Here is a 25034-nt window from a genome sequence, read left to right on the forward strand (position 1 = left end):
AATGAAAACTGTGGACCATTATTGGCACTAACATCATGAGCAAATCTCTGAGTGAAAAACTTTTGGACAAGGTTGCTATGGTGGAAGTTATGGATGTGGGAACACAATTAATGACATGTGGAAAATGAGAATATGGGTTAATGACACAGCCAGTAAGTGTTAAGAAATGGGCCTGTGAAATCCACATGCATATTGTCCCATGCTTGTGATGGCATCAGCCAAGGAGACAATGATACCCAGGGAAGTGCTTGGTGTGTCACACACAGTGACCAGGAGGCAACCACGTGGGTAATGTCACCATCCAAGCCAGGATAAAACAAGAGTCAATGGGCCAATGCTTTTGTGCATGATACTCCTCAATGATCCGCATGTATAAACAGAGAGCCTCCAAATGAAGCACTGATGGGGTCACTACCTGAGAGGCCATGTGATCCATGTCTAACAGCAGAACACCATCCACAACAGACAATCAAAGTTGAAAGGGGGTCGGACATACAAGAAGATGGTGAATCCACCTAACCATGTTGTACAAATGTTATGACCTTCCACAAAATGTAATCTGAAACTACTGCCTTTGCAGTCCATGTTCTAGTTACAGGGAAACATCAATCATTTGCTGTGTGGTGACATCAATGTGGAAGCAAAGCAATTCCTTCTGATCAAATCCTGGGTCCAGACCATCTGGCAGGCAGGGAAAAACATCAGTGTTTGTGTGTTGATTTGTAGGGCAGAAATGAATCTTATAACACAAAAGGAAAAGAGCCCACCATTGAATGTAACATGCTGCTTTATCTGGCAACAACACAGAAGGACAGAACAATCGTTTGTGATCAGTGACCAGGTGGAATTTGGTACCATAAAGAAAAATGTGGAATTTCTTCATAGCATATACAATGGCCAAAGCTTCCTTTTCTATCTGATAGTACCTAGTTTGAGCTGGGATCAGCATTTTTAAGGCATAAGCAATAGGACACCTGGAGCTATCAGAATATCTAGACATAAGCACTGCCCCCAACCCCTACTGTGAAGCATCCATCATAAGGATTAAGTGGAGGCCAAGTTGGTACATCAGTATGCAGTACATAGACTGAAACATGGTCTTAAGGGTGTAAAATGCAGTTTCACAAGCTGGTAACCAGTGGTTAACATATGTTGTGACTCTTTATCTAAAGGGAGTTGTAAACAGCATCTGACATCTGACAGGTCAATTTTTGAGAAATGTTCACCACCTCATAACTTTTCAAAGAATTCGTCCGGATGCAGTATCAGGTATGTATCCACAATGGATTTTGCATTCACAGAAACACTGAAATTGCCACAGAGATGTAACTGGCCTGGTGGTTTCTTTACTATAACTGAGTGGGTAGACCATTCACTTGATGCAGTAGGCTGAACAATGCCAGATTCCATAAGGTGATCTAATTTATCTTTGACTTGTTCCCTGAATGCTACTGGAACCAGACAGGCCCAGAAAAAATGAGGCCAAGCAAAAGGCTTCATGACAATGTGTGCTTGAAAACTGTTGGCATACCCCAACCTATGAGAGAACAAAGAGCACAACTCAGAACACCAATGGATCTAACTTTGTATACAGCTTGTTCAGACACTAAATTCATTTCATCTGAAAGGGTAAAACCAAACAACTTAAAAGCATCTAATCCAAATAGATTCTCCACACATGCATTATCTACAACAAGAAATGTAGGTGACCAGACTACTGACTTGTAGGTCACTGGGGCAAAGAATTGGTTGAGAATAGGAATACTCTGTTTACTAACTTTCACGACACAGGGAGAAGCAGAGGGGGGCCCCAGAGCCCATATAAGTTTTTGAGTTCATCAAGGTTACCACAGCTCTTGTATCCGCTTGCATGTGGAAGACTTCACAACGAACCTTAACATCAATGAAAAGCTTGTTTGGCACAACAGAAATAGCCAATGCAATGTTTATATCCATATCCACATCAGGATTGTTGTGCTGGATTTGTGCATTATAAACAAAGCAATGTGACACTTTTGTTGCAATTATGACAGGTAGCCCAGCTTTTTGGGTAGTCTGAGTGGTCATAATTAATGAAACAATAAGGGCAGGATGGTAGTGTGGAATGCATACATTGTTGTTTACTGGCCTGCTTACTTTTTTTTGCGGACTGCTCCTGGGAGTGAGGCCAGCCACCTTGACATTGGGATCACATGTGGGCCACCGCAGCCATGTCTTCTCCCTGTGAACTATCAGGAGCTTGGTGTGGAGGAGAGGGTTGAATTGCTGATACCTCACACCAAGTTTCAGTTTGGTTACCAGCAGCTTGCAACACCTCAAATGACTGTGCAATAGCTAAAACCTTGGAGATGGATGGATTTTCACACTAGATAGCACATTCTTGCATCTCACTATTCAGAGCTAAATGAATGATAGCATCTCTCACCATCTGATCGGCATACAGCTCTTTATGCATCTCAGACACAGAATGACAATGATGGCTTAACCCACGGAGTTCAGGCACCCATGCTCGATAGTATCAATGTGGTTGTTTCATACAGTGGTAAAACACAACACAGGGTGTGCTTACAGTAGTACTTTTTTGAAAGAAGTTCACACATTTGGTCAAATGTTAAAGTAGACTGATCTTGCAAAGGAGTGAGTTGACACAGGACTTGATACATTCTCCATCTCCATCTGCATCTACATCCATACTCTGCAAACTACAATGAGGTGCACGGCAGAGGGTACATCCCATTGTACCATTTATTAGGTTTTCTTCCTGTTCCATTTACATATGGAGCATGCGAGGAATGATTATTTGATGCATCTGTGCATGCAGTAATTATTTTAATCTTATCCTCAAGATCCATGTGTGAGCAATACATGTTGGGTTGTAGCATATCAGTACAGTAATCATTTAAAGCCAGTTCTTGAAACTTTGTTAATAGACTTTCTCGGGATTGTTTACACCTGTCTTCAAGAATCTGCCATTTCAGTTCCTTCAGTATCTCTGTGACACTCTCCCATGGTTTAACAAACCAGTGACCATTCGTGCTGCCCTTTTCTGTATACATTCAATATACCCTGTTAGTCCTATCTGGTATGGGTCCCATACACTGGAGCAATATTATAAGATGGGTCACACAAGTGATTTTTAACCAATCTCTTTTGTAAACTGATTGCACTTCCCCAGTATTCTACTAATGAACTGAAGTCTATCACCTGCTTTAGCCATGACTGAACATAAGTGATCATTCTATTTCATATCCCCACAAAGTGTTACATCCAGTATTTGTATGAGTTGCCCAATTCCAACAGTGACTCATAGACATTATAGCTATAGGATACTACATTTTTTCGTTTTGTAAAGTGCACAATTTTACATTTCTGAACATTTAGAGCAAGTTGCCAATCTCCACTCCAGGTTGAAATCTTATCAAGACCTGATTGAATATTTATGCAGCTCTTTTCAGATATTACTTGATTGTAGATAACTGCATCAACCGCAAAAAGCCTGATTTTACTATTAATATTGTCTACAAGGTCACTAATATCAACTAGAACAGTAAGTGTCCCAACACACTTCCCTGGGGCACACCTGATATTACTTCTACATCTGACGATTACTTTCCATCTAAGATGACATGCTGTGTCCTCCCGACCAAAAATGTGCTCAATCCAGTCAAAAATTTCACTTGATACCCCAGATGATCCTATTTTTGACAATAAGTGTATTGGGTGTGGTACTGAGTCAAATGCTTTTCAGAAATTAAGAAACACTGCATCTATCTGGTTACCTTGATCCAAAGCTTTCAGTAAGTTGTGAGAAAAGTATAAGTTGGGTTTCACATGATCAGTGTTTTCAAATTCTATGCTGGTTGGCATTGAGGAAGTCATTCTGTTCAAGATACCTCATTATGTTTGGGCTCAGAATATGTTCTAAGATTCTATACCAATTCAGTGTCAAGGATATTGGATAGTGGTTTTGTGGATCGCTTCTACTATCCTTCTTGTAGACAGGTATGACCTGTGCCTTTTTCCAAGAACTGGGCATGGTCTTTTGTTTGAGGGATCTATGATAGATTATAGTTAGAAGACGGCCTATTTCAGCTGCAAATTCAGTATAACATCTCACAGGAATTCCATCGGGGCCTGGAACTTTGTTCAGTTTTAACAGTTTCAGCTGTTTCTCAACACCACTGACACTAATACTTATTTCATTCATCTTTTCAGATGTATGAAGATTAAATTGGAGCAATTCTCCTGGGTTTTCTTTGTAAAGGACTATATGAAAATGGAGTTAAACTTTTGCTTTACCACCCTCAATTTCAGTTCCTGTCTCATTCAATAGGGGCTAAACACTAACTTTAGTGCCACTAACAGCATTTATATATGACCAGTATTTCTTTGGATTTTGTGAAATATTATTTGACAATATTCTGCTATGGTCGTCATTGAAGGCATCACGCATTTTTCTCCTGATAGCCAAATGCATTTCATTCAGCATCTCTCCATCTATAGCTCCATGCTTTGTTCTACACATATTGTGCAGTAATCTCTGTTTCTTAGAAGTTGCTTTACAGTGACTGTATACCAAGTTGGTTCCCTCCCATTATGAACTGTTCTAAGGGTACATATCTATCCAATGTGCGGTCAACTATTCTTTTAAACTTAAGTGAGAATTCCTCTACATGCTTGTGCCCTGTGCTGAAACTTACAAGCTACTCATTGACATATCTACTGGTTTTATCTGGTTTACTGGACATATATATCTTCATGCTTGTTTTAGTTGTCCTTTGTACTTTGGTAATCACTGTTGGCACAACCATGTCATTGTCACTGATACTTGGACATATCCATGAAAGGAACAAGGCACTACATAAAATAATATCAGGAACCCCAAAAGCTTGAAAGAGTTGTAGCAGACGTTTCTCATGTGTGTCACATTCCTCAGTGGACTCATAGTATGTAGAAAAGGGAGGCAGAGAAGCCACAATGGCTGCAGAGTGTAAAACTGCAGGCAACAGAGGCTGAAGAGCATGCCAACTAGACAAAACAGAAGCTACTGATTGAAGTACCTGAGTTTGATTGTCTAGTGCCTATGATTGGTGGTGCAATGCCTTGGCAAATGATTCTTGCTGTTCAACCAACTGACATAAAATGTGCCCTGTAACACCCTCAGCCACTGTGAGAAGAAATGGAGGACAAACCAGAGTAGAAATATGCACGCAGAACATGACCACACTCATTGCCAAATGTGTTATCATTAGGCATAAGTACAACAAGACCAGTAGACTGATCACAACTTTATTCCATGGAAGCATTAACTACTTGAGCACAGTACCTAAGTAACATTCAGAAGGAACCAGTTACATAAACAAAGAGTTGTCGCAGTACTCACTCAGGTAGCCTTAAGTAGACTGGAGTCCATGGCAGGCTCTGACAGTGATATCTCTCTCTCTCTCTCTCTCTCTCTCTCTCTCTCTCTCTGTCACAAACACACACACACACACACACACACACACACACACACACACACACACGCATGCACGCACACAAGGCTTATTTGCCCTATGCAGACAACACAGCACTGTTGTGCATGTAATATTTTGAAAGTACGCACATGCATCACTGCAGAAAACCGAATCATGATAGCCAGGGGAAGATTCAAGCCACCACCCTCCTGAGTACAAGGTCAGTCTGTTTAACACTGTGCTATCTCATTCAGTTTATTGCTAGTGTACAATCCTGGTTTGGAAAGAAGGCATTTACTAATGTTCATTCATTTCTCACTCTCAGTCACTGCACACACAACACATGCTAAACACACATTATTTCAAAATGTGACATTACACACACTATCAGCTGATGTCAGGGCCGTAGTGTCGATGTTAAGTTTCCATTTTATGTACCATGACTTTCCATTTGCTAGCCTGAAAAATAAGTCAGCATCCCTCCTTAATGATTGGCATGCTTAGCGCAGAAAGACCATGAGGTGTTAGCATCATACACTGCATGTGTTTGGGAGTATGGTTTCCCAGAAAAGGAAAAAAAGAAGGAAAAAATACAGTGTGAAAATGTTACATGAAATGTTAAATGTTTTATTATCTTTGTTATTATTTGCATTACATTTATTATTAAACCACTACAGTGTGTTATCTAAAGAGATCATCAGTGTATAGAATGTATTGCTTAAGAGATACTTTTTAATTTTCTTTTTAAATAAGTGTGTTTTAGCAAATTCTTCAATATCCTCTTTTATTGTACACTTTTAGTTCTTGATAGAAAATGCTGTTTTGAGTTTTATGTTTATTCATTCTTGTTAAATATTAGTTCAGTCTAGATTTTGTTCCATGTTAATGGACAGAGCTGTTTGTGTAGTAATGTAATTATCAATTTTGTTTTTGATGTGCACAACTGAGTAGTAAATGTACTAGTAGTAAGTGGCACAGTGAAAATCCCCAGTGTTGTGATCATGTCTTTAAAATGAGCTTGACTATTGCCTGTGGTTATTATTGTTATAGCCCTTTTCTGTAGCTTGAAACCTCTTTTCATGTTTTGTGCACTTGTTGTCGACAAAAGAATTCCATAGCGAAGTCCTGAGTATACATATGAATAGTACGTAACTGAAAGGCACTGGCCGTTACACCCTGATGACAAGACTCTAAGGGCATAACATGGTGATGACATTCTGTTTAGAGGTATTATGTGTTCACACCACTTTAACTGAGAATCGATATTCATTCTTAGAAATTTTGTGTTTGTTACACATTCTACAGAAGTGTTAGCTACATTTTATTTAAAAATATCATTTTCCTTTTTCAAACTGAAATTTGTGGTATTTGTTTTCCTTATCAATGTCACTTCATTACTTATTGGCCAGTTGTAAACTTCCTTGAGGGTTTCATTTGCCTTCTCTGTAAAGAGGTCTCTTGTTTTCTCAGTGACTATGATAATGCTGTCATCAGCAAAGAAAATTTGTTCTTCATGACTAACAATATTGAAAAGTCATTGATGTATGTCTGAAACAGTGTTGGTCCTAATATACTACTGTGAGGAACTCCTGTATTAATGTAATTTGGTTCTGATAGGTGGTTCACTAAAAGTGTGACCTTATTTGTGGTATGTGTACCTCTACCTTTTGTACCCTGCCTGCTAGATATGATTGGAACTAGTCATTAGCTAAGCCTCTTATTCCTAGTGATTCCAGCTGATTTAGTAGAATCTTATGGTCAATAATGTCAAAAGCCTAAGAATATCTAAAATATACCTGTGACACACTCATTTTTGTCAATAACAGCAAATACCATTTTTGAGAATTTTGCTTTCACTGATTCTTGACTTTTACCAGTTTGGGAACCAAACTGTGATTCACTTGGAAGGTAATAGATAATCTGTCTTTCATAATTGATTTAATAATTTTTGAGAATGATGACAGCAGGGAAATAGGTCAGTGGTTTTCTGTGTCTTGTGCATTACCTTCCTGTTGCAGAGGCAAAACTCTTGCCTGTTTTATATACTCTGGAAACTTTCCTGATGTAAGTGGTTCATTTATGATGTTTATTAAGAACCCTTGCATAATCTGTATCCATTGTTTCAGCACACACATTGGTGCTTCATCTAAGTCTACTGATTTTGTTAGTTTTGTGCAGTTTTACTGATTTCATAGTCTGTGGGAGGTAGTAACATCATTGTACTTAGTGCATGATTATTTTGTAGGGGTTAAATTTGCTTTTTGGGAATTTTTATTGTAATTTATCTGCAATAATCAAAAAACGCCCATTCACATAGTTTTCTAGGTGCGGTTGATGAATTATTACTGTGACCCCTTCCTTACCAGAATTTTGTTATGCTTTTGTGCTGACTGCTGCATATCACATCCACTGAAACAACTCCTCTCATTGCTATTAATGTATAATGACTAGACATTCACATTATTTGTTCAAAAGTATTATAGTGTATTATTAGTTTGGATAATTTCTCTGTTAACATATGACCAAACAGTCAGGCCATATTTGAATGGCAAATTTGCTGGAATAATACTGGTGAAATTTAAATTTAAATATGAAGCTGTTTATGTTTTTTACACATCGAATCAGTATCAGAAGTAATTTTCTGTGAGATTGGAGCACTCATTGTTTATCCTTACAGCCACATTATCAAAATTAGCTCCAGTCACCAAATAATTTTATATTTTGTAAATACTTTTGGATTAAAGAAGATCACCCACCAAAAAGCAGAATCATTGAGTTCTCAATAGGCACACACAAAAGAAAGAAAAATTGCTAGCTTTCAGAGTCATCCTTTGACAAGCTAGAGTAATTCCACTCTCTCTCTCTCTCTCTCTCTCTCTCTCTCTCTCTCTCCCTCTCTCTCTCTCTCTCCCTCTCCCCCTCTCTCCTCCTCTCTCCTCCTCTCTTCACATGCCCCTGCATGGTGCCACCTGAACTAACAGTTCCAATGATACTTTTCGGCAGGTGTACTGGTTCTGGTAGGGTAGTGTCAGGTGGGATGCTTAGAGGAAGAGGAAGGCGGGAAGGAGGGAGAAAGAAGGGTGGATGGTTGGGTAGCAGCAGCCCAGAGGGAAGCAGCCAGTTTGCAACATTCTGTCTGCAATTTCTACCCGTTTACTACCCATCTCCTTGCTTTTTGCTGTTGATGTTGCCTCCCTACACATCGACACCTTCTGTGTTATGGCCTTTGCTCTATAAAATGTTAGCCACATCAACAGTGTTCTGATTACAAACTCACCACATCCCTCTTATACTGATGACAAGTTTTAATTCTACCCTAAACTATTTCTCATTTGGTTGAAAGACATACAAACAAATCTGTGGTACAACATTACACTCTCATGCACATAAAGGTATCCTTCATAGCCATCCAAGTTCCTAAGCACCTCATGTAATCAGTTTTGTTGATAATGTTCATGATCTGGACCCAAGACCAAGAGTTCTGCTCTCATTCCTCTGCAGGATTCTGCTGTCAGTATCACCTGGTCTTCTTGAACTCAATATGCCACTTTCCTGGACATAAGGCTCTAACTCTCTGATAAATCTGTAAAACCTTCTTCTCTATCAAACTCATCAGTCACAAACTTTGCTAGCAGCCAGCCCTTCTGCACCAAAAAGTATCTTCTGTACAAAGTCACCATCCATTTATAGTGTATATACAGAAATGACAGGTCCTATGCCCAGTATGCAGAAAGTCTAATGAATGTCTTCACAGTCAGGTGCTGCCACCTAATCTTCATCCACAAGCAGATCTCCAGTACCACACTGTCCCACATTCCTAAGGCCAGTATTACACTTATGTATTTCTTTGTCAAAGTTGGTATGTCAAATATTTCTCTCAAATAAATATGATAGCATAATAGGAAACTTCATCAAATCTTGTCTTTTGTCAAAGAAATATGATCAAATCGAGGACTTTGCCATAGTTTTGACCATAAAAGTCATTTGTCTTCTGTTCCCTGCAACGTGAAAGGTAACCGCTTGAAGCACTGGCAACGCTATGGCTATTTGATGTCTGAAGTGTGTTTGTAAATGTGTTTAGGTGGTGTGTTCCTTCAACTCTTTTTATAACCTTGCTTTCACTCAGGTTGGGGTGAGTAGGGGGCACAAGGTATGTTATTAATCGTGTGCTGATGGGCAGGTGGGATATACTGCAATTGACTTCAAATCCACAATCACAGCTATACCCATCCACCTCTACACCTGGAAATATCCAGGCAGCTTTTCAGTTAACCAAAATAGAGAAGAAAGAATTACTCTACTTTGTCTATTTTTGAACTCTAGATGCCACAAGTTAAAAAGTGATTCATCTGTTTCACACTTTTTTTAAATTTTTTAGTTGTTGGAACACTAATTCCATTAATTATATTATTCAAAAATAAAAATAGATGTTAATGCCCATATAGTGTACTAAACATTTATTTTCAGATATTACTCCTTCAGTGCTTTCTAACTCATTTCAAATGTTTCTTGAATTATTTTGCTTAATGTGCACTGTGATATTGAGTGCTGTATTGTTAGCTAGAGGAGCATCTCCAGTGGCAAGAAATTGCAGTGTTATGGTGAGCCTGTCTTCAGCATATATAGCATTTCTGAACGGAGTATTCTGTTTTGTAATATGAGGAGCCACTTTACTGAGCAAATACTAAAATGCCCTCTCATCGATTCGTAAGTAATTTATGTAAGACTTGACGTCCTCCACTTACAGTGCTCACAAAAAAATTTGCTGAATGCATTTATTATCTCAACGTGAAACCCACTGCTTGACCCAAGTGTGTTTCCTGTCCTCTCAGCCTGCAAAATGTTTGGTTTGCCCTTATCTGTCACCTGCTTCAATCCCCTTGCCATGTGCATCATATCTGTTGGAGTGCTGCAAGACCTGTCCCATGCACTCACCTAGCATATTGTATTCCAATCCTGTCACAGGCATATTATAGCCTAACACTGGCAACACCACATGTGAAGGTAACTACATAATGCACCACTTCCCTGCAACCTTAGCATAATTTTTTATGTTGGGAACACCAGCATCAGCTGTCTATCCTGATGAAAGGTTGTTTCAAGACATCTGCCATCTGGAAACTACCTCTCAAATCCAGCTTCTGATTTCATAAGGGAATGCTTTCTGTCAATACATCCTTTAGTTCTAGAGTTCCCATGACCTTGACCTCCATTATTTCCTATTCTTCACCCATTTCTGACCTTGTTGTAACTTCCCCAATCATCATCAGCTTAAGTTTTTCAGCAATCTCATCTATTCTATCCTGTTTCTCCACTCCTAATCCTTGTATCCTCTTTCATCAGTCCAAAATGCTGCTACCTCTGCCTGCACTAGAACTATCTCTCTCTAATGCTGTGTTCCTACCACCAAGTCCACCCCTTCCCTAGCTCTTACTCTTCCCTTCCTTTCACCCTTTCACCACTCCCTTACCCACCCTCTTTCTAGTACAGTTCTCCTGCTTCGACCCTCACTGCAGTCATGCCAAAGTGCCAGAACATTGTTGTCATATGTGTTTGTGTGTGTGTGTGTGTGTGTGTGTGTGTGTGTGTGGGCGCACACGCGCACACACACATGCACGCATGCTCACATATGAGTGCACACTTGCATACATGCTCTGAAGGAGAATTAAAGCTTTTAAGTTGAACTACAATGTTCCAGTTTTTGTTTGTGTGTCTATCTATGATCAACACCTCCACTTTACACTAAGTGTTTATATTGATTCCACTCTTTATGGTCATAACATTGCTCAAGAGAGCTTGGTATGAAATGGCCCAGCTTTTAATTGAAAAATGTAGTTTTGTTGTATATAATTTGTGTGTGATATATACATTAATGAGCCAAAATATTATGACCCTGAGCTTTATACTGTGTTGCTCAATCTCTGAAATTCAATGCAGCAGCTATTCTGTGAGGCCTGAGTTTGACAAGTCATTGGTAGGTTTCCAGAAATATGTGGCACCAGATGTGCATGCACAGGTATCACACATGCTGCAAACTCCAGTGGTTTGTGGGTGAGAAGCTGGCACCCAGTAGTGTACTAACGTGTTCCATGATTTTCTGATCAGGCAAATGGTTCAAATGGCTCTGAGCACTATGGGACTAAACATCTGTGGTCATCAGTCCCCTTGATCAGGCAAATTTGGTACCAAGATATCATTGTGAATTCACTATCAAGCTCCTGAAATTGCTGTAGCATGATTCTGGTCTTGTGATATGGACAGTTTTCCTGTTGGAAGATGCCATTGCCATCACGGAAGAGATAAACATGAAAGGATATGAGTGGTGTGTTGTAAAGTTCTCATAGTCCTCAGCTATCATGGTCCCTGTAGTTAGTAGATACTACCACAGTCCTGACTGAAACTGTTTTACAGGTCTGCATCCATGCATTTTTGAGCACCTGTTTACCTCTAGGACTGCATATCAAAACAAGACCATTGAACTAATGTAATAACAAATGCAATACATCTAACAACATGTCTTTTCTATTGACCCAGGGTCCAGACTTGGTGATAACTGTGTTTACTGAAATTGTAATTGGTGATATCATTGGGTCAGCATGGAACTATGTAGGGACTGTCTGTTGCGGATGCTCATGTTCAAAATTGTATGCTGAATCGTGTACTCTGTGTACACTTGTGCCTACACCAGCATTTTATTCTGTCATCAGATCTGCCACCACTCACTGGCCACCCTGCTTTACGGAGCAGGCAGTCCTCCAGCCTCCATGCTCTGTGATAAGGCGTGGGTGTCCAACACCTCATTGCCTCCTTGTGGTTTCACAGACCTCCAAGCACTTTCAGTGGATGCTCACAACAGAGGGATGCAAGCAGCTGGTCAGTTTCACCATTTCTGAGATGCTAGTTTCCAGGCACTGGGTCATGCCAATTAGTCCTTTGTCAAAAGTTGTTCATGACAGGGCATTTCCCAATTTGCAGCCCATTCCATAGCTAGAATGATTCCTTGTTCATCTCTGCTCCACTTACATACTTTCTTTATCATGTTAAGTACCTGCATCATCACTAGCTGGCTTTCAGTCTTGTGGTAGGCAGTGGCCATAATGTTTTGACTCATAATTGTAAGTTATAATTTACTTGCAAAAGCTGAACAAAGAGCCAGAATTCTCATGTTTCTAATGTAGAGATTCTTAAAATTCTACTGTAGAGTGAAAAAGAGAAGCACATAATATTATTCTAGCAAAATTAATTTTATTGCCTGTAGTCTACAAATTTTACTCATAGTTTATGTATTTAAAGATAATGGTATATGGTGAGACCTGTTGATTTAGAATCATTCAATTTCAGGTACTTCTGGATAGTGAAAGTGACAATTATGATATATTTTCTGAACAGGACCGGGAACAGTTTATTTTCCATATCTTTAAGCATCTTTGTCTTGGAGGAAAATGGTGCCAATATGAAGATAACATAAATCCCTACTTGGAAACAACAAAGTTAATATACAAAGATCTGCTAAGGTATGTTACCATCTGAAAAGCTATATTCTCTTTGTACTGCAGCAGCAGCAAGTAGGTTGATTTTGGATCAAGGATTAATTTATTTAAAGCAGTAAATATATAACTGGATCACTGCTGAAAGAGGATAATGGCTTCAAAATTGGAAATGCAGATTTTGTCAGTTTTGGTTTATTGAGACATAGATGGATTGATTGGAACCAAAACTGGACATCATCATTGCCTTTCCACTTGTAGAGACCAGAGTGAAATATCAAATTGTTACAATAGTTTCTAGTATGGGACAACTCCAAGAATCATTATGTCTAAGAAATAAATGTGTGGCACTCCTGGAGTCATGCTGGACCAGTCAGTGGTTTTTGTTGCAAACTCTGACTAACTAGTCCACAGATAACATTAAGATGAGCAGCCTAGAGTTGTGGACAAGTGGTCAATCATCCTCTTAAGATGTTTTGTATTATTTTTGTATAAACTTAAGACAGTTTTGTCAACAAGTGCACGATCATTTTTTATTCATTTTGTATGAACTTGGTACAGTTTTGTGAACATTGAAGAGTTGTATGCTAACCTAAACATAATCAGTGGTTTTGGTTGAAAAGCATTGAGAAATTGTAAGTTATTTGGATATCTTTTACACATGCTTCATTACATGATTACATATGGAAGTAATGCATTTTTCTGTGTGATAGTATGCCCAGAGCTGAGATATTTACTTTATATTACATTTATTGTGCCAGAAATACTGCCATTAATTAATTATATGTTCTTACTATTATATAATTGAAATAAATGTATTAGAATACATTTGCTTCTTTTATTAGTGTAAAGAGAGAACTTCAGATGTTGAGAATCATGATATCAGCTACAGCTATTTTTCAGACATGGCGATATTAGCCCTACACAGTCCAGAAAATTAATGGTTCCATACTGCAGAAATAAAATTGCATTAAGTTGTTAAACAGTTGGTGTGGAATAACTATTCCCTCTCATGAATAATTTATCAATCATGAGTTGTCCCCTTTTAGAAATAAGCAATTCAATTCAAAGTGTGCCAGATAGGAGTATTGAGCAGTATCTCATTTCCTTTGATGTAGATTACAAAAAATGTACCCAGAATTAGGGAAAGACTATAAATGCTGCAGTGGTTGTTGTAGTGTTGCCATTATTAACTCTCTGTGAAAGACCTTAGACTGAATAATTGGGAACTACGATTGTGGCTGGGTTCTTTAATTCAGACAGCTCCTTAGCAGTCCATTGTGGGTTCACGAGATACACTATGTGATCAAAAGTATCCAGACACCCTCAAAACCATACATTTTCATATTAGGTGCATTGTGCTGTCACCTGCTGCCAGATACCCCATATCAGGAACCTCAGTAGTGATTAGACATCGTGAGAGAGCAGTATGTGGTGCTCTGCAGAACTCACAGACTTTGAACGTGGTCAAGTGATTGGGTGTCACTTGTGTCAATAGTCTGTATGCAAGATTTCCACACTCCTAAACATCTCTAGGTCCACTGTTTCTGATATGATAGTGAAGTGGAAACATGAAGGGACACGTACAGCACAAAAGCGTACAGGCCGACCTTGTCTGTTGACTGACAGAGACCACCGACAGTTGAAGAGTGTCATAATGTGTAATAGGCAGACATCTATCCAGACCATCACACAGGAATTCCAAACTGCATCAGGATCAACTGCAAGTACTATGACAGTTAGGTGGGAAGTGAGAAAACTTGGATTTATTGGTCAAGAGGCTGCTCATAAGCCACAAATCACCTAGTAAATGCCAAACGATGCCTCGCTTGGTGTAAGGTGCATAAACATTGGAAAAATGTTGTGTGGAGGGACGAATCACGGTACACAACATCCGATGGCAGTGTGTGGGTGTGGCGAATGCCTGGTTAATGTCATCTGACAGCATGTGTAGTGCTAACAGTGAAATTCGGAGGTGGCGGTGTTATGGTGTGATCATGTTTTCATGGAGGGGGCTTGCACCCCATGTTGTTTAGTGTGGCACTATCACAGCACAGGCCTATATTGATGTTTTAAGCACCTTCTTGCTTCCCACTGTTGAAGAGCAATTCGGGAAAGGCAATTGCATCTTCCAACATGATCGAGCACCTGTTCGTAATGCACAGCCTGTGGTGGAGTGGTTACATGACAATAACATCCCTTTAATGGACTGGCCTGCACAGAGTCCTGACCTGAATCCTATAGAACACCTTTGGGATGTTTTGAAATGCCGACTTCATGCCAGGCCTCACTGACCAACATTGATACCTCTCCTCAGTGCAGCACTCCATGAAAAATGGGTTGCCATTCCCCAAGAAACCTTCCAGCATGTGATTGAACTTATGCCTGCGAAAGTGGAAGCTGTCATCAAGGCTAAGGGTGGGCCAACACCATATTGAATTCCAGCATTACCGATGGAGGGTGCCACAAACTTGTAAGTCAGTTTCAGCCAGGTGTCTGGATACTTTTGATCACATATTGTATCTCACCACCATTGACAATTTTCTCCTGCTGGGCATAATTATATTGGAGGCTATCCTATGGAGGAATCATTAAGTAGGCTATTTATTTATTTTTAAAAAAATCTTGAGAATGTCTACAATACGACTTGAAGGCATAATATTGCAGGAAAACTTCATTATTGGGAACTTCAGGCATTTCTTCTCATCTTTTTGTGTTTCTTCTTGTTTTTTAACTACTACAGATATCATGATGGGAAATTCTCTAAGACAGTTTTGAGTGGCAGAATATGTCTCTCAGGGGAGCATCCTCATTGTTAACACTTTGGCTTTATGTCCATGATTAAGCAGCCAGTATAGGCTAACCTCTGTAATATCAACATATCAATTACAGGTATTCATGAAGAGGCTGAAAGAGTAGATGGTGCAGCAGTTTCAGGTTAGCAGTGGAATTCTAGGAGCATTTACTGTCAATTTCAGTCATGATGAACAGTATTCTGTAGATGAAGGGTTTGCTTAGGTTTCTGGGCCTCAAGTTTGATTAGAAACACACTTGGAAGCCACAACTGAGGGACCTAAAATGTGGTTCCTCAAAACACTTAGCATTTTGAAGCGTCTTATGCATTCAGCTTGAAGATCTTTTAAAAAACACATGCCCCATTTTATAAAGCCTTCATGTGGTTACTTATTTTTTATTGTATAAAAATAAATAAATACTCATCAGCAAGATCTGCCAGTCTAAAAGATCAACACTGTTCACTATGAGTTGATCAGGCTGGCCATAAGCAACTACAGAATCAGTCCCATTCCAGTTGCTGCACCAAGAATGGTTAGCAACTACTGTCCATTTGACAGTGATTTCTCATGGTGTATCAAACATAGAGGTTCTTGTCTGATCCTAAACACCATCTGGTCAGTCACTCATCCATCACTTTCACCAGCTGCCCAAGTGCAACAAAATGCGAAGCAAGACTTTGCAGTACTTGGTGTGGAGCCAGTTTCAGTCATTATACAAGAGTGGAATCAGCTGCCACCCTGAACGCTCAGAGGCCCAAAGTTAATTTAGATTTACAACAGACTGACAAAATAATGCTAGTGATTTCATTTTTCAAACAAAATTTTAACCAATGATGCAGTCATCACAATTACATACTGGGTATATTGATGAGTGTAAGCTGGGAGATGATGTTTATGCTCATTGATTTGTCCCAGTCATTTTCTCAGAATATGCCCACTCAACAAGTTTGGTTCATGATGTGGAGGGATATGTATGCAATTTTGAGGGTATTGGATCAAACTGGAAGATGCAGCAACCAAAGAGACATTTACAATAGTTACAGTTTCGAAAAACAAAATCACCTGCTGTAGCCCCGTGGCCAGGAGAAGCATCATGCATCATTGAGAGATGTGAATGGAAGTGAGGGAAAACAAACTGTAGTCATATAACTTAGTATCCAACAGTCTCATCACCCTGTCTAGCCAGAGAGGTGAAATTAAGTGCTACTAACATTTCTTCAGGTAAAATATTGCCGTTTAATGTATGGTTTCAACCTATTGCAAGAATATCCACCATTTGCAGTGCTTGTGGTGTACATGTGTTAATATGCACATTTTGTGTGAGTGCACTCAGTTTGCAACAGGGAAGGTATCTCATAATTTTGCTAATGATTTATCTTTATAATGCAGGTGACAACACACAAAATGTTGAACTTTTGCTCTTCAACTCAACTCTTTGAGCAAGTGTTGTTTAGGTAGTTTTAACTTGTTCCTCAAAGTGATTTACCTAATAAATTTTCTCGTGTGGCTGTCTTACAACTTTTCAGAATCTCTTTATTAGTTTATCAATTTTTATAATTTTTCTACCCAGGGTGTACCATAACTCAGATCTAGTTCTAGTGGCCAAATTAATAGGTGTCCTGTATGCAAATGGCAACATAACCAACAAAAATATACGGTACCATAACATTCATACTGTTACATTAAAGCATTGCTAGGAAACAAGTAAACCACATTAGTAGTGTTGACAATAAATCGGACCATGACCATCTAGTAACACTGTTTTGTCTTAAGCTTTTTTATCAAAAAAGTTAACTGTGGCTCATAGTTGATATATAAACTTACTGTAGGTCCACCGTGTCCTTTGTACATAAGGAAAACTACAAACACCAGTCCATTTTGCAATTACTTCAAACAGTAGGAGAGAATTTTTTGAGAAAAATTATATTTAAAGCTAAAAAAATACGTACAGATATTGATTGGCCCAGTTTATGTGTATAGAAAATACGAGAAATATGGAAAGCTGTTTATCAAATGATTGACAAAAAATGTACTGAGGAGCTGATACATACAGCTAATACTGAAGGCACTTACATACCTAATTTATGAAATCTTAACAGCCTTTGCATAAATATTAATGACAGTGTTTCACATTCCAATAATCTGCTAGCAGTTATTGAGGATTCAAATTTTCCAAAATAATGTTCTTAATTCTAATTATGCCAATGAAAATGAAAATGTATATACAGGCTGTTCAATTCATCTGAAGGCATCGAAATATGTCAAAAACAATACACTGGACACATAAAAAAATTATAATAAAAATCTGTTCATCTTGGAGGGGGACATCTAGTGATACCAAACTCAAATCCCCATCACACCCTGTGTCTTGGGGCAGGGGGCAACTTTGAAATCTTAAACGGGAACCCCCAAGTTTTATTGCAGATTTGGGTTCTATGGAAACAATACATAAGTATTAGCTGAAATGTGTTTTTGGTAATTGGCAGATGGCACTGTAACTGGAAAAATCAAAATGGGAAGAAAATTGTGTTTCAACAATCTATCCAATGACACAGGGCAGGCAATTATTTTACAACTTTTGATGGGTCAGAGGAAAATAATGTTGAGAATGGGGTTTCCCATTAAAAGTTAAGAAAAATTGACTCTCTTACCCTCACAGTATGGAGATTGGGGGGAGGGGGGGTTAATTCAAGTGTCATTGGATAACCTTTTGAAACGTACAATTTTCTACTTATTTTGATTTTTCTGACTACAGAATCATCTGTCATGAAATGAAAAAAAATTTTCAGAGAAAACTTATGTATTTTTGTTCATAGAATCTAAATCTGAAATAAAAAATGAGGGTTCCCATTGAAGTTTCAAACTTCCTCTCCTCCCCCTCTGCACCCCAACACATAGGGTGCGGGGGCAGCCAAATTCCACATCATTGTATATTGCCCATCGACACAAACAAATTTGAACTGTAAATTTTTTCAATCTGATGTGTAGTTTTCAAGATATTTTGATGTCTTCAGATAAATTGTACATACTGTATATAAAGGGTGAGCCAGGAAGAAAGGTACAAGCTTAGAGGGGTGATAATATCAGACATTCTGAACAAAGTATTTCATATGGACATATGCCCTATTCCAAAACATTTCCCAGATGTTGACAAGCTTGGCTCATGTAATGCATTGCACAACAGAAGGGCATGACTTTCTCAAAGCAATCATCACTTGTGGTGAGTCATGGGAATATTACAGCACACCCAGAACCAAACAGGCCTCTATGGACTGGAAACATGCTAGTTTTCCAATATGAAAAAAATTCAAAGTGACTCAAAGTGCTAGGAAAGTGCTTGTGACAGTGTTCTGGGATATAAATGGTGTGACTTTGGTGAACACAGGAACACTGTGAATGCTGCAGCCTCCATTAAAACTTTGGTTAAGTTGCATCTTGTCCTTCACAACAAACACCACAACGTCAATGCTGACGGTGTCAAACTACTTCATGACAATATTCACCCCCAAGTTGTTGCTCTGGTTCTTCAGAAAATCGCCCAATTCGGGTGGGAGGTGCTGCAGCATCCACCATCTTGTACGTAGAAGAAGTTGCGATTAGATGAATGATGAACACTAACTTCACTTAACAAAGGTTTATTCAGCACTTGCACATACAAGAGTGTGGAGCAAACTGCCTCTGGCCATTAACACATACAGTATATATACAGCTACAGAACATTTGAGTACAATGATTCTTGATATTTGTGTATACTTCTAGAATGTACCCAAACCAAATATGGAAATTAAAATTGTACAGTCCAGGTGAGTTTTGATCTCATGACCCTCCATGCAACAGTTTAGCATCATAACCACTACACCACAGTGCTACTCAGCTTCTTCTGTGACAATATAGTTCAGACCTTGCTTCATCAGCTTTTATCTGTTTGGTCTCATGAAGAAACTCCTGGCTGGTCAATGCTTTTTGACAGAGCGGAAGTGAAATCAGCAGTCTGCAGATGGCTATACTTCAATCAAATGGGATTCTATGAACAGGGCATATTGAAACTGGTACCACAATGGGAGAAGTGTGTTGAGAATGTTGGTGACTATGTAGAAGAGTAGGTAACAGTTGTAAGTTCCTTTGTGAGTATTAAACTTCTTGGTAATAAAATTATTGTGCACTACTTTCTGATCTTCCCTTGTACCTAAGCAACAGTGCATTTTTAGTGCCCACCAGGAGGCAACCCAGACAAATACTGCTCGTCATGACTTGCATGAAGTACCCAGTGTTGACCAAAAGCATCAGTTTCCATAATGAAATTTACACTCTGCAGCAGAGGGTGTGCTAATATGAAACTTCCTTGCAGACTACAAATGTGTGCCAGACCAAAACTCAAACTTAGGTCCTCTGTCTTTTGCAGGCAAGTGCTCTACCAACTGAGATACCCAAGCATTAGATAGTGCTAGAAATAAAGCTGTGAGGATGGGTCGTGGGATATTCTTGGGTAGCTTGGTTGGTAGAGCACTTGCCTGCAAAAGGAAAAGGTCTCGAGTTTGATTCTTGGCCTGATACACAGTTTTAATCTGGCAGGAAGTTTCATATCAGCTCACACTCCACTTGAGAGTGGAAATTTCATTCTGGAAATGTCCCCCAAGATGTGGTGAAGCCAAGTCTCTGCAATTTCCTTTCTTCCCAAAGTGCTAGTCCAGCAAGTTTTGCAAGAGAATGTCAGTGAAGTTTGGAAGCTAAGAGATGTGGTACTGGTGGAACTAAAGCTGAGAGGATGGGTTGTGAGTCATGCTTGGGTAGCTCATACAGTAGAGCACTTACCTGCAAATGGCAGAGATCCTGAGTTCGAGTCTGAGTCTGGCACACTGTTTTACTTTACCAGTAAGTTTCATGTCAGCAGACACTCAGCTGAAGAGTGAAAATTTCATTCTGGAAACTTCCCCCAAGCTATGACTAAGCTATGTCTCCACAATATCTTTACTACCAGAAATGTTAGTCCTGCAGGTTTCACAGGAGAACTTTTGTGAAGTGTGGAAGGTAGAAGTAAAGCTGTGAGGCTGAGCCATGAGTCGTGACTGGGTAGATCATTTTGCAGAGCACTTGCTTGTTAAAGGCAAAGGTCCTGAGTTTGAGTCTCAGTCTGGCACATAGTTTTAATCTACCAGAAATTTTCATATCAGTGTGCACTCCACTGCAGGGTGAAAATTTTGTTCTGAGAATATCCCCCAGGCTGTGGCTAAGCCTTATCTCCACAATATCCTTTCTTCCAGGAGAGCTAATACTGTGAGTTTCATGGAGAACTTTTGTGATGGATAGTAGTTAGGAGTTGAGATACTGGTGCAAGTAAAGCTCTGAGCATTGGTTGTGACTCATGCTTGGGTGGCTCAGTCAGTAGAGCACTTAACCTGCAAAACGCAAAGGTCCTGAGTTCAAGTCTAAGTCTGGCCCATAGTTTTAATCTGCTACTAAGTTTCAAGCAGTGGCTTGTTTCCCATTACAGACAAAATTGCTCTTAAAGTGTAATTTTATTTGGCCATTCAATAGAATTCTCACTAATTAGTCTAGTGTGATATTCATTTTATTGATTTCATATTAATGTATTGTCGTTTGACCATTGCACAGAGTACTGTACATATGACATAGTATTAAGCATCCCTGGTGGAGAGAAACAACTGAAAGAGTTGAAAACATGTAAGTTTCCAGGTCTGGATGGAATCCCAATTCGGTTTTGCAAAGAGTACTCTATGTCATTGGCCCCTTACTTAGTTTGTATTTATCGTGAGTCTCTTGACCAGTGAAAAGTGCCAAATGTCTAGAAAAAAGTGCAGGTGACTCCTGTATATAAGAAGGGTAAAAGAAGAGACCCACGAAATTACAGACCAATATCCTTAACATTGGTTTGCTGCAGAATTCTGGAGCATATTCTGAGTATGAATGTAATAAATTTCATAGAGACCAAAAAGCTTGTGTCCACAAATCAGCATAGCTATAGAAAGCATAGCTTGTACAAAACTCAGCTCGCTCTTTTCTCACATGATATACTGTGAACTATGGATAAAGGGCAACAGGCAGATTCCATATTTCCAGATTTCCATAAAGCATTCAACATGGTGCCCCACTGCAGATTGTTAACAAAGGAACGTGCATTTGGAATAAGCTTCCAGATGTGTAACTGCCCTGAAGACTTTTTAAGTAATAGAACCCAGTATGTTGTCCTTGACAGTGAGTGTTCATCAGAGACAAGACTGTCATCAGGTTGGCTCCAGGGAAATGTGATAGGACCACTGTTATTTTCAATATACGTAAATGATCTGGCAGACAGTGTGGGCAGCACGCTGCAGTTGTTCACTGATGGTGCAGTGGTGTACAGGAAGGTATCAGAGGTAAGTGACTGAGGTTGACACAAGATGACCTAGACAAAATTTCTAGTTGGTGTGATGAAGGGGAGCTGGCTCTCAATGTAGAGAAATGAAAGCTAATGCATATGAGTAGGAGAAACAAACCTGTAATGTTTGGATTCAGCGTTAGTAGTGTCCTGCTTGACACAGTCACATCATTTAAATATTTGGGCATAACGTTGCAAAGTGATAAGAAATGGAACGAGCATGTGATGACTGTGGTGGGGAAGGTGAATGGCCAACTTCAGTTTATTGGGAGAATTTTAGGAAAGTGTTGTTCATCCATAAAGGAGACAGCTTGTAAGATACTAGTGTGACCTATTCTTGAGTATTGGTCAAGTGTTTGGGATTCACACCAGGTTAGATTGAAAGAAGACACTGAGGCAGTTCAGAGGCGAGCTGCTAGATTTGATACCAGCAGGTCCAATCAGCATGCAAGTGTTATGGATATGCTTTGGGATCTCAAGTGGGAATTCCTGGAGGAAAGAAGATATTCATTTTGAAGAACACTACTGTGAAAGTTTAGGGAGCTGGCATTTGAAGCAGACTGCAGAACAATCCTACTGCTTCCAACATATATATTGCATAGGGACCATGAAGATAAGATATGAGAAATTAGGCTCATATGGAGGAATATAGATAGTCAATTTTCCTTCACTCTATCTGCAAGTGGAACAAGAAAGGCAGCAACTAGTTGTGGTATAGTGACTTACAGAGTATATATGTAGATGTAGAATATGTATTAACAGGAACAGTAAAGTGTGAAAAATAACTGGTACTGCAGCAACTACAGCACCTCCCTGCCCAACATTTCCTGCTACTGCCACGCAACAGTACTGCTTAGTTTCTGCTGGTGTACTGGTTGTTCTTTACATTTTACTGCCCTTGCCAATACATAATGATAAAATGAATATAGCACTAGACTAATTTGGTTCTGTTCTGTCAAATGGGCATCTAAAATCCCATTTTAGAAATAGTTTTGTTTGTAATGGGAAAAAAAAACAGAGCTTTCCACCAAAACTGTGCATCACAGGCAAGATGTTACAAGCAGTGTTTGTTTGGGCTGACTCCAGCAACATATTACAAAAATATTTGTCAAAACACCATGGAAAATGTACATGGTGGCTCTTAGGAGGGACGTCATATATACCAGCAACAAGTAAGCCACTATTAAAGAAAGGGAAAACAATGACAATCATTAACAGTTCCTGGCCTACCTCCAGATTGGTCCATCTTTGTTGTTGGTTAGTCTGTAGGTTTGGCTGCCATTTAGAGCACTCAGGTTCAATTTCTGTTGCTGCTAGGGATTTTTGTTTGGTGAAAGTACTGAAAGAAGATGCACACAGCCTCATGAGCCTAATTGAGAAGCTATTTGAATGGGAAGTATCACCTCCAAGACCTGGAAATTTCACTGTAGAGGGGAGAGCAGTCTTCTGACTGCATACTCCTCTACACCACATCAAAATAATGTGATTTGCCAGAAGATGACATGGCAGCTGGTCAGTACTGGATGGTCCTCAGGGCATGATAGAGGAGTTACTAATTTCAGTCTATCAAATATTCTGAAAGTTCTGAGGAAGTGATATACCAACATGTAGTAAAACAGTAGTGTTTAAGCCTTGCCAATTTATTAATCATTCTGGCTATGTTGAATGATTGAGCAATCTTTGTGTATGAGTTGCCCCATTGGGAATGCACTGTCATAACAACATTTTTAATTTCAGACAAATGGCTAAAACATCTCATTTACATTACCCAAAATTAAATGTTCCTGGACATGATTAAAAATCATGAAGATACTTTTATTAGTAAGTCTCCTACATATATGTTTATTAATACTCATACATATAGGCATAAATGACCTCACTTTCTTATTCTGCTGCATTAGTAGCCATAAAAAAAACCATCATTATGTTGCAGACTGAGTCCTCTCCACTTTCTTGGCTGAAGATTTCTGTTGCATTTGTGGCATTGATAGGTCACATTGACCACACAAATTACAATCTTTGGAATATTAACTGCTCGGATGAGTTGCCATGTTTAATTCAGTCTGCCTTTGTACTTCATGCAGTGTTCATGTGTATCAGTCTTTATCGTAAAGTATATGTGTATATAGGAAACTTGGGAACTGTTTATTACATATATTATGATCCATAACCAGAATCCCATATTGCTGACCTTGGTCAAAAAGTTCTAAGTCTTCCGTGACTTCCGTGCCGGTCATATAGAATCAACAGGTTTCACATCCGACGCCATGGCTACTTCACCGAACATTCTTTAGAAAGATTTGGAGGCCCAGCTCTTACGACCAGGCCAACACAACCCTCCACTGTCAGTTATTTTACAGCTAACGGACAATGATCTGTGATCTTCGACAAGGGTAACCTCTACTTTAGCAACTCCACAATGATCAAACGTTACGCAGTTACCTCAAACAATGGACTCAGGCTTTGATTCACTGGATTACACACAACAACAACTGAAAAGTGAAGTGGATGATCTACTAAATAGTGTGGTGATCGAGCACTCGTACAAAGTTCAAAGGGACCGAAATTCGCACACTTGCTTTGATCCTCTATGCGCCACGACGTCGATTACAGTAGTGCCATGTGCAACGCTGCCATTTGTGCAAAATGCACACACAGTCAACTATTACAAAGCTACGCCAGCCTTGCCTTCCTTCAAATCAGTAACAGACGTTTTTATGCATCCAGTTTACCAGAACAAACCACTGGATCGGTGGCCCAGTTTCGCGACCACGTGGGTACGATTGCACCCAACATAGCCTCTTCACGCAGTAACGTTGTACTATGACAGTGCGACTGCCAACAGGTTTCACCAGTGTTTTATGGTCCTACCACAAAGGGTGCATGGCCAGTGAGCATGGGAAACTCTTGTTGTTGCCAC

The 25034-nt window shown here is 39.4% G+C and overlaps 1 protein-coding gene across 3 annotated transcripts in view; it reads left to right on the forward strand.

The window, feature by feature from the left end:
• Window positions 1–25034, forward strand: part of LOC124594866 (cilia- and flagella-associated protein 300-like) — a 152561-nt gene that overhangs the window by 81310 nt on the left and 46217 nt on the right. For all 3 annotated transcript variants that reach the window (XM_047133334.1, XM_047133336.1, XM_047133335.1), the window contains one exon: window positions 12798–12970. In XM_047133334.1, coding sequence (XP_046989290.1) covers window positions 12798–12970 — 173 coding nt within the window. The remainder of the gene's footprint in view (window positions 1–12797; window positions 12971–25034) is intronic.

The sequence above is a fragment of the Schistocerca americana genome, chromosome 2 (genome assembly GCF_021461395.2).
Source record: "Schistocerca americana isolate TAMUIC-IGC-003095 chromosome 2, iqSchAmer2.1, whole genome shotgun sequence".
NCBI classification, from domain to species: Eukaryota; Metazoa; Arthropoda; class Insecta; order Orthoptera; family Acrididae; genus Schistocerca; species Schistocerca americana.